This window comes from Arabidopsis lyrata, assembly GCF_000004255.2.
Source record: "Arabidopsis lyrata subsp. lyrata unplaced genomic scaffold ARALYscaffold_8, whole genome shotgun sequence".
Taxonomy (NCBI): domain Eukaryota; kingdom Viridiplantae; phylum Streptophyta; class Magnoliopsida; order Brassicales; family Brassicaceae; genus Arabidopsis; species Arabidopsis lyrata.
Window position 1 is genome coordinate 18226108 of NW_003302548.1, and position 11150 is coordinate 18237257.

At 32.7% G+C, this 11150-nt stretch overlaps 2 protein-coding genes across 2 annotated transcripts; both read left to right on the forward strand.

Annotated features, from left to right (window-relative positions):
- The first annotated feature begins 2262 nt into the window (after positions 1-2262).
- LOC9300597 (transcription factor MYB36) lies at positions 2263-4318 on the forward strand. Its single transcript, XM_002864475.2, has 3 exons — positions 2263-2607; positions 2791-2920; positions 3311-4318. Exons 1-3 carry the CDS (start codon positions 2472-2474, stop codon positions 4050-4052), a joined length of 1008 nt encoding a protein of 335 aa, XP_002864521.1. The 5' UTR covers positions 2263-2471; the 3' UTR covers positions 4053-4318.
- Positions 4319-5272: 954 nt separating this feature from the next.
- On the forward strand, positions 5273-6746 carry LOC9300598 (pathogenesis-related protein PR-1). The gene is made up of 2 exons (XM_002864476.2): positions 5273-5699; positions 6124-6746. Exons 1-2 carry the CDS (start codon positions 5441-5443, stop codon positions 6486-6488), a joined length of 624 nt encoding a protein of 207 aa, XP_002864522.1. The 5' UTR covers positions 5273-5440; the 3' UTR covers positions 6489-6746.
- The last annotated feature ends 4404 nt before the right edge of the window (positions 6747-11150 follow it).

Genomic DNA, 11150 nt, shown 5'->3' on the forward strand with positions numbered 1-11150 from the left:
TCCAATCATGTAAATCCTTATATCATTCACCGTTACTTATTATTGATACAAACTTACTTACTTTAAAACGTAACTCTTGCAAGGTTGGAAAAGCCATACAATCTTTTTTAAGTAATGACTGTTGACCTGATTCATGCAAAGCAATTTGTTATATATCGTATGGCCATTTTACCGACAAATATCTATATATATATATATATATATATATATATATTTAACAATGTAATTAAAAATCTACGGTTGATTTGCAAAAAGAGGCAGAAGAATTTAGATCAATGACAATTTGGTAGATAAGAAACTTAATGTGTGAATTAGTTGATAGTACTTTTGAAACTATTCCATATAATATTTTGGTAGATGGTTATAGTAATAAAATAAGAATGCAAAACCTTAAGATAATATAAATGTCAACTTACATGGCGATAATACAAATCTATTTAATTTTTTGAATATCCACGTATACATCATATAAGCTATCAAAAAATGATAAGACTCAAAACGTAAATTTCTAATATTTACAGATTTATTATATATTTTATATAAAGGTTTTGTGCAAAAAAATTCTCTAACTCGCCAATTTTTGTAACTTTACTTTCTATCTCCGAAAAATGCAGATTAATCATACCAAATCCAAAATAATACGCAATATAACTCTTATACGTATTGTAAACGTTTCTCCAGTCACATACATTAGTTTTTTAAAACTTAAAAGTCTAAAAATAGAGTTGAACTCTTCATCGCGAGAACTTCGATTTGACATATTATTTGTCAAAAGTTTACGAACTTGATGGTATCGACTAAGGATTATATTGCGTATTATTTTTGGATTTCGGAGATAAAAGGTAAAGTCGCAAATATAGGCAAGTTGGAGGGTTGTTTTGCAAAAAAACACTTTATATAACTCATGAATGATCATTTATTCCTATTCAATTCTCTTCGAAGTTGAAAATGCAACCATTGCGCGTAGACTATGTAATCCATATTGTTAAACTATAGATATCTAGCTATGTGTATATATTTATGTAAAAGAGACTATAAGTCAAAGAACAAGAGTTTCTAGAACAAAAATGGGAGACAAATTAAAAACAGCCTAGACATGGAAATTGATGCTTACTTTAAGATGAAGTCAAATTTATTTTGCAATGGTCTTCTCGATATCGACGTTTTTCCTTACGACACACGCATTTTCTTATATAGCATCGATCGGTTAATTTCTTAGAAACTTCTTCTTCTTCTAACATCACTTTCTATAATTGAGGACTGAGTGTTTGAACAAAGTTGTTCCTTTATGGTTCTCTCTACTATTTAATGATGGGCCTATATGTTTCCATTGGTATAAAAGTACGGAACTACCGGAATTTTATAAAAAAAGAAAAATGTATGTAAAATAGAATAATAAAATCTTTTAACGACTTCGCATTACTAACTTTTCAACAAAAAAGAAAAGTGAATATTTTGATGGCATGTTATAAATCTTTAACCAAAAGAAGAAATCATAAAACGAGAATTTTTTTTGATTTAAATGGAAAACTACAGGGTGCAACTGTAATAATCGAAATTTTGAGGATAACTACGGAATCACATTGTAATATTCTAAAGTTCTAAGGTTTAATAATCATAATCACTGTCTTATTTTCTGCTAATTTAGGATGTATATTTAATCAAGAGAATCCACACATACACAATTTTTCGTTATCACCGAGATTTGGTATGTAGTAATGGCCGGGTCAGTGTTCATCATTTTGTTAACAGAAAGTAAAAATATTTATTATTTGAAGTTTCTCTTTTTTTTTTTTTTAATGAAGTCTCTTCTCTCTTTGGCCATTATACATTAACTGTGCAAGGTTTGAAAAAAAAAGTTATATTTTTTCAATAGAAATTCACTTATCCAGACCATTTTTATAAACTTAATTGAGCAAATTATCCAAATTCAAGAAGTACATCAGAAATTAAAATGACTAATGACATTTGATTGGCTGTAGAGCGAACATTTCAACCCAAGTCACGACAAATCGAGATGATGGTTTGTTTCCTGCCCTTTAATTTGACCTATTAATTAAAATATATAAAGTGATAATTGGACAAATTTTTCACGCAAGTGTTTCTTTACGTTAATGATTATTAAAATTGAGACAACTTTTTACCTTTTTCAAAATAAATAATATAATTAAAAGTTAGAAAACTAATCCAAAATGCAGAAAAAGCAAAAACCCTAGTTAGAAAAATATACAATTAGGGTTGAAGTTGAATTATGAGAAATAAATTAAAACGCGGAGAGGACTTCATATAGTATTTTTTTAATATTTACTTTTTTCTGTTATAATAATCATCAACTAATATCCTCTTTTTCTCGTCTTTATATATCATCTCATCTAAGCATTAGATTATTTCATCATCACACCAAACATAATTAACACTTGGAAGAACAACAACAACGACAAGATCGAGAAAAGACAAAGATTTGTAAGAAAATGGGAAGAGCTCCATGCTGCGACAAGGCAAACGTGAAGAAAGGGCCATGGTCGCCGGAAGAAGATGTGAAGCTCAAGGATTACATCGACAAATATGGCACTGGTGGCAACTGGATCGCACTGCCTCAGAAAATTGGTCATAATTCTACTTTTGTTTAAATTCGAATCCCATAACTAATTGCTTACAATTTATTACTATCTTATAATTTCTAATTCAGCTTCTTTTAAGATTTCACATGGTTTATTAAAAGATGCCCGTTAACAACTCTCTTGATTAGATCAAGTTTTGTTCTGATTTTGAGATTTGTGTCAATTATAGGGCTGAAGAGATGTGGTAAGAGTTGCAGACTGAGATGGCTTAATTACTTAAGACCAAACATCAAACATGGTGGTTTTTCTGAGGAGGAAGATAGTATCATCTTGAGTCTCTACATTAGCATTGGAAGCCGGTCAGTGATCTGTATCTCTCTCTTGATTTCTATTAATAATAAGTTAATTAACTTAATTAACACCTCTTAGTTAATATTTTTTTTTGTTTTTCTTGTTCTGAATTAGAGGTGATTTCTGTTGAAATTCAACTTGAGATTCTTGTCTTTTTACCTTTTGTCTATGAATCTTATTATGCTGAAACACATGCAAGCCCATGTTTCTTCAAGCTATGGTATCTCTCATAGAATTTAGGGTTTATATTGTCTCTTTCTTCTTGTTTTGGTGTCGTTGTAAGAACCTTTATACATTTATATCTATTAAACATGAACTTGGTTAGTGATTCTAAATACATAGTTTTTCTAAAAAAAACTTTCTTTTAGTTGTAACCTTAATGTGATATATTTATGCAGGTGGTCCATAATTGCAGCTCAGCTTCCTGGAAGGACTGACAATGATATCAAGAATTACTGGAACACAAAACTGAAGAAGAAACTTCTTGGAAGACAGAAACAAATGAATCGTCAAGACTCAATAACCGATTCTACCGAGAACAACCTCAATAACAATAACCACAATAAGAGTCCTCAGAATCTGAGCAATTCGGCACTGGAGAGGCTCCAGCTTCACATGCAGCTTCAGAATCTACAGAGCCCTTTCTCTAGTTTCTACAACAACCCTATCTTGTGGCCCAAGCTTCATCCATTGCTGCAGAGTACTACAACTACTCCTAATCAAAACCCCAAGCTTGCATCTCAAGAAAGCTTCCACCCCCTAGGAGTTAACGTTGATCATCAGCACAACAATATGAAGCTAGCTGAGATCAACAATGGAGTTTCTTCTCTCTATTCGGAGAACGTAGAGCAATCCCAAAACCCTGCTCACGAATTTCAACCTAATTTCGGTTTTTCGCAGGACCTTCGAATAGATAATCATAACATGGACCTTATGAACAGAGGTGTTTCGAAGGAATTGTTTCAAGTGGGCAACGAATTTGAGCTAACGAACAGTTCGAGTTGGTGGTCAGAGGAAGTGGAGGTAGAGAGGAAAACGACGTCGTCAAGTTCTTGGGGATCAGCTTCGGTTCTTGATCAGACGACTGAAGGAATGGTTATGCTTCAAGATTACGCTCAGATGAGCTACCACAGTGTTTGATAAGTTATATCATGCATATAAATGTGTAACTATAGGGATGGATAATGGATTATTGATGAAATATGTATTTTATTACGGTCATAAGCTTATAGCATGTTGGGGGTGAAAGGGTTTTTTCAATAATTTCTTTTAAAATGTAACGAGTTGTGGATAATAATTATGTAAATCGTTAATTCTACTTGCTTTTATTTTATTCTGGAATGAGCTTTCTATACAAAACAGTTACGTGGATTTATAAATAAACTTTGATCCATTTTTATGGTGAAGTCCATACTATACACAATACATTATACAGAGTTTTTATTGATCAAGTTTTTGATACTTTTTGCAATCGAGTAGCTTTTACTATTTACGGTTTCATCATTGCCCATTTCAATATTCCAAATTTCAAAAGTGTGAGTTGTTAAGAAATCAAGATTTTTAATGCTTCGGTCTAAATTTTGTTTCCAGAAAATCATTAATTAGTTACTAATTGAATTTGACCTAAATAATCATGGGCCTGTAACTTTTCCCTGTCTTTTTTCCATTTCTATAGGCCCATATAAAGATGCAACTCGTGGTTGATACTTGATAGTGACGTGGCATGACAAGGAAGGAAAGTAAGCTAAAATTTGATTAATCTCCTCAACTAGAAAAGTAAAATACTTTTGTACATTTGACCCAAGCGTATAGTTTTGAATAATAAAAAGCCACATGAGTATTAATTAATGTACAACCATAAATTTTGTAAATTACACCATTAGATAATATGTTCTTTCAGGGAACCCTTTTAGGCCGGCTAGGTTTTTATATTCAGTAATCTCGAATCAAATATCCGATAATTTCTAATATAATTGACCATTTCTATCCCTGTGCCACTAGATATTAAGAAACCAATTAAAATATCATTCAACGCCATTGATCTATATATACATTTTCATTTCACTCTTAAGATTTTAATTTAATTCATTACAACTTCTTGTATGCATGAGATGACAAACATTTTTTATTTCTTAAAAATAAACTTCTCAGTTCTGTTTTGCAAGGAACAAAACATATATAATTCTGAATTTTAAAGTGAATTGGATAGTTTTTCTTTATAATCATTTTGAATAATAAGGATTAAATGTTCATATAGCTAATCACTTAATCAACTAAATGGTATTTAAGAAGTTAATATACACAAGAGTCAAAAATCATATTAAACCCTTAATTGACAATTATATATCAATTAACCTAAAATCCGTTTAACCAAAGGGAAACATAAAAGAGTGGTAACCATAATCGAACATGGAAGCCACATTGTAGTTGACATATCCTAAAGGTCCAAATTCATTAATTAATTCATGAATTCATCACTTATAAATAATCATTCACCAAAGTAATTTCCCTTCACCACCCACAAAACCATGGCGACCACTTCCTCGACGACACAAGTCATTGTCTTCACAATTTCCCTTCTCTTGGTTGCTTTCCAAGCAGTCCATGCAGACTATTACCGTCAGAGGCCACCGGTTACCCCTACCCCTTACGTCCCTAAGCCACGAGTCCCACTTCCAAGCCCGAGCCCCAAGCCTGTCTATCGGCCTCCTACTACACCTACTCTACCCGCTGGCTCAATCGCTAGACTGTTCCTTGATCCACATAACGCTCTTCGGTCCAGACTAGGTATTTATTTGTTAGAAATATTGTTACGATCTACCATATTCGTTGTCAAGGTTCTAGTCTTTTTCATTGCAATTTTAATCATGGTTGATTTCACTCGCAAAACAAAAAACAAATCCCTTTTCTCACAATTATTACGGGTTTCGCCAGTTAAAGGAAAAAAATTATTGCTACGTATGATATTTATAAATTCAAAATAAAAAGAATTCATGAATGTTGGTTAATTTTAGATAATGTATGTAGGGTTTTTTTTTTCTTTTTTCATTGTTTTCATTCGTTGTTTAATTTTAAGTTTACATTTAGTGTATAACTTAAGCGGTATTTATTTTTTAATTGTATAATGTTATTGTTTTTTTTTTTTTTTTTTTTTTTTTTGTATAGTGTTATTGTATTGATCTTTGATGAAATGAATCTCATTTCCTATCAGGTTTGTATCCATTGGTTTGGGACGGCAAGCTAGCGAGCTACGCGCAATGGTGGGCTAACCAGAGGCGTTACGACTGCTCTTTAACCCATTCGACCGGCCCATACGGTGAGAACTTGTTCTGGGGAAGCGGTTCGAGCTGGGCACCAGGTTTCGCGGTGCAGTCATGGATCGTTGAAGGAAGGTCTTACAACTACAACACCAACTCCTGTGACGGAAGTGGAATGTGTGGTCACTACACTCAGATGGTGTGGCGTGACACCAAAAGGCTCGGATGCGCACGTGTGGTTTGTGAGAACGGCGCCGGAGTTTTCATCACTTGTAACTACGACCCACCGGGTAACTACGTTGGCGAGAGGCCTTACTAAAAAAACAAACACGTTAAACGGGTTTTTGTTTGGTACTTGATTTCATTTAATTTCTTTTCTATATGTTTTCAATATATCTTCGTGAAATTAAAATTTCCGACAGATCTAATTTGTATGTATCATTGTATGTTGTTGTTTCCGATGTCCTGTCGGTCATGTCCTCAAAATTTTGTTGAGTGGCCTTATTATGTAAACATCGTAAAACAATCGGTAATTGAGGTTTTTCTTAATTATATGTCAAATTTCAATTCAAGAAAAGGTATAAAGTACTGATGGAATCCATAATATATATCTTATAGCATGTTTAAGAAAATTACCAAAGTGTTTTTGTGAAGTCACTTTTATCATTATTGTTTGTGGTCAATTTTGAATCATTTAAAACTGTAACTACGTACGACCCACCGGTTAACTACGTTATAAGCCTTACTAATAGACAAGAAACCCTCTAAAAAGGTTTTTTTTTTTTGTACTTGATTTCATTTAATTTTTAATTTTTCAGTTTCCAATATCTTCGTAAACATAAATTTCCAACAGATATATATCTAATTTGTATGGATGGATCATCGTTGAATTTTAAAAATATTTCTGGTGGTACGTTGCATTTTGGTGAGTGGAGTTAAGTAAGTTGCGTTTTGGTATTTGGTTCACAGTTGTTATGTGTATTTTTGTGTGTAGCCAAGTTCTTTTGTGTTTAAAAACAGTCATCATACATAATTTGGGGTGACCATGTCTTAAAATATAAATATGAGTATAATTACACTATTAACTATGTATGTCTTGACGAAGAAGCCCAACGACATTATAATAGAGGAAAGTTAAAAGTTTACGGTTATTAGAACGGATCGTCATATATTGGTTAGAACAAATTAATTAATAATAAGCCGGGGATGGAGGCCGGTAACCAACGGGAGTTGGTTGATCCAAAATTGCAAGATAAGTACGACGATCAACAGATGAACAGGCTTGTCTTACAGCTACACCTTGTATTCAAAAATCGCCGATATTACGACCAACCATGACTCAGGTTGGTTACATCTTCGATATCAAGTGTAAATATTAGAGCCATGGTTTCCAAAAACTGAATTCGATTTTGAATTTTGTTTTGTGTAATTAAAGGTATTTGAGTTGCTAACAAATGGAAACAAGGCTCAGATTGCAAAGAGCTAGAGAATGCCTAAGGATATGATGATAATGATGAATGTGTATGATTATCGGATATGATGTTCTTCCTTTTGATATTTTCTTCTTTTATTTTGATTTTTTTTGTTCTTTTCATTCTTTTATAGTTTTCATCTTTGCCCCAACTTGTGTCCACCACATTCAAAACCCTTACCTTTTTACAACAAAACATCTCACAAAGAAACAGTTCTGTGTTCATTTTCTTTTTGCCTTTTCAAGCTTTACACATGCACATTCATTAAGGAAATACAAAAATATCTCAACCACAGATATAAATGGAGAAAAGTAAAATATTTAAATCTCTCTGGTGGTACGTCGCATTTTGATGAGTGGAGTCAAGCAAGTTGCGTTTTGGTATTTGGTTCACAGTTGTTATGTGTACGTTTGTGTGTGGCCAAGTTCTTCTATTTTTTTTAAACATTCATCATACATAATTTGGGGTGACCATATATGTGTCTTAAAATATGAATATGACTTTGCTTCCTTGTTGGAATTACTGCTTGCTTATGAGAAGTAAATACACTTGATTCAATTACCTATGGTACTTTAATTAGTAATTCAGTGACTTCTTTCAACCCTGGCGTCATACATATATACATAAGTTACAACATGACATTTCACACAAAAATATACAGTATATATAAAAGGAACTTGGTAGAGTATCATTAAAACAACGTAAAAATATAAAATATAAAGAATGTGAAAAGAAGATATGAAGAAGGGAGAAATCCATAAAAGTATATATATATATATATATATAACCTCGGCCACAGATTCCCAGCACAAACACATGCATGAGCTTGGTTCAAAGATAACTCACAAGATAAACTGATAAAACTGCTTCAATATCTAGCCAATGACTTACACACGAAAATCTTGTCGAACAAATTAGTCTTTACTTGCAAATCTGCTTGGATGCTTTCGTTGCCTCCTTTCCATGTTATGTCTCAGAGCTTAGCTTACAATATTTCAGGATCTAAATGTTTCTTATAGCTGACTTCCATAGTAAGGAAGTAAGCTCCATAAGCTATGGCAAAATTGTTGGTTTTGGTTTTGAATAAGAGTCAAAGTGTTAAGACTTTTCTAGTATCTTGTCACACTCTAATTTTCTTCGAATCAATTACGAGAAAGCCATTTTCTGGAGTGGTCTTTGTTGAATTTGACCTTTTTTCAACAGTTTGTGAGTTTGCCATTATCAGCTGCTCCAAAAGACGAAATTGCCCACAAAATTCTGGGTTTTTATCAAAAAAAAAAACAGCTTGTGAAGAATAAAAACCAAAGTTTCGCTTTTCTTCCCTTCCTCGCCGTCACAAAATCTGATCTTCTTCTCTGTTATTCTGCTTTCTTGGACCTAATCGAACAGTGAAGTTTAATTAGATGGGCTTGAGCTCTGAAGATCGTTTGTAGCACACCTCCATAACCGCAGCTTCTCTTCCGGTTCCGTCCATGAGCGATCCCGAAGTATTAGAATTCCTTTTGTTTTCAATTGATTGCTTCTTGATAGTCTTCTCCATGACGAGATCTAGTGACAATTCCAGTTTAAGCAAGACCAAAAGACGAAAGCTTTTAAACTAATCTCTTTCTCTTTGGGTTTTGATTTGTCAAGAGAAATTTAAAAACAAAAAAAAAAACTCAAAGCTTTCATAAATATGTGATTGTAGTTTTCAGATTTGGTTTAGATTTGAAGATAAATTGGAAGTTTTGATTAATCTATGTTTATTATTGAAGCCCTTGGGTTTACTAGTCATTATCTAGGGTTTAGCTTTTTTTCATTCAAAATTATTAAATTCATCCAAGAAAATAGTGTTGACGTTTTGTAAATCGTAAACAAAGGTGATGATGTTAGTAGAGTTGAAACTGAAAGTGATGATGGAGTAGAAGGAGATGCGTCGATGGAGCACGACGGTGGTGGTCGGCAAGCAATAACCTAAGGTTGAAGACAAGGGCAAAAACGTCATTGCATGAGGTCCAAAATGGTAAATCCACAAGCCCAAATCAAAAATGGCATGGGTAAAAGATTTGGTCCAAAAATGGCAATATAGACAATAATCCCAATTTTCTTCCATGGGCAAAGTATTGTATGTGGTACGTTAAAACCAAAAAAATAATAATTGATGTGGGACATAATTATTAATGTTTTAGATTTTTTAAAAACTGAAGTGTGCCACGAGATTCAAAACCTTAACATTTTTATAATAAAACATACATAAGGAAACATTTTTGTGTGTTTCATTTACTTTTTGCCGTTTCAAGCTTTCATAAGAAGATACAAAAATATATCTAACAAAGATATAAATGGAGAAAAGTAAATATTTAAATCTTTCTGGTGGTACGTTTGCATTTTGATGAGTGGAGTCAATCAAGTTGCGTTTTGGTGTTTGGTTCAGAGTTGTTATGTGTATTTTTGTGTGTGGCCAAGTTTTTTGTGTGTTTAAAACATTCATCATACATAATTTAAAGTGACCATGTCTTAAAATATGAATATGACTTACATCCTTGTTGGAGTAACTGCTTGCTTATGAGAAGTAAATAAACTTCGGCCACAGATTCCCAGTACAAACACATGCATGAGCTTGGTTCATAGATAAATCTCTCTCTCAAACTGAATTAACACAAGATAAACTGATAAAAGTGCTACAAATATCTGAATTACACACGGAAATCTTGGCGAACAAATTAGACTTTGATTACTTGCAAATCTGCTTAGATGCTTTAGTTGCTTCCTCTTCACGTTAACTCTCAGAGCTTAGCTTACAATATTTCAGAATCTAAATGTTTCTTAGCTGACTTACATAGTAATTAAACTCCATAAGCTATGGCAAAATTGTTGGTTTTGGTTTTGAATAAGAGTCAAAGTGTTAAGACTTTGATCGTCTCTACACACACACATAAACAATAGATTTTGATCAGTATCTTGTCACACTCTAAATTTCTTCCAGTAAAACCCCTTACACTTTTACAAAAGAAAACAACTCACAAAAAAACAAGTTGTGTGTTAATTTTTTTTTTTCCTTATTAAAGTTATATGGGCTTGAAACTCTATAAATAGAGAGAGAGAGTTAGCTTTGAAACTACACACCAAAAACTTCTCTTAAAAAACCCCCAAAAAAAAATGTCTTCTGAAAAAACCTTCTGCGAAATTGAGAGGTTGGTAAAGACTTTTTGTTGTTAAAAAGGTTGCCAAAGACTTTTCTTCCGCTACGGCTTCCCTCCCCTTTGTCGTCACACTTCTTGAGCAGCTCAAAGAAGTTTCTCTCTACCTTCTTGCATCTCTCCGTTGATGCCTCGGGAAATCCTTCGGCAGGGTAAGAAATATGCTTCTTATAGTAAATATACAATCATTATAGTAAATGTTTTAGTTTTATAATAGTATTAATAGAATAAAAAATGTGTATAAGGTGTGAGTCGTGTGACAATACAATAAATTGTCACTTTTCTTCGTCTTAAATCATTCCTTGAACCTTGAATGAATTGTTGTTTAAA

Bases quoted from the DNA above. Each gene is read 5' to 3' on its own strand.
- LOC9300598 (XM_002864476.2), top strand. From the start codon at position 5,441: ATGGCGACCACTTCCTCGACGACACAAGTCATTGTCTTCACAATTTCC. The intron at 5,700-6,123 runs GTATTTATTTGT...ATTTCCTATCAG, and splicing joins CGCTCTTCGGTCCAGACTAG to GTTTGTATCCATTGGTTTGG.
- LOC9300597 (XM_002864475.2), top strand. From the start codon at position 2,472: ATGGGAAGAGCTCCATGCTGCGACAAGGCAAACGTGAAGAAAGGGCCA. The intron at 2,608-2,790 runs GTCATAATTCTA...TGTCAATTATAG, and splicing joins CGCACTGCCTCAGAAAATTG to GGCTGAAGAGATGTGGTAAG. The intron at 2,921-3,310 runs GTCAGTGATCTG...ATATTTATGCAG, and splicing joins TACATTAGCATTGGAAGCCG to GTGGTCCATAATTGCAGCTC.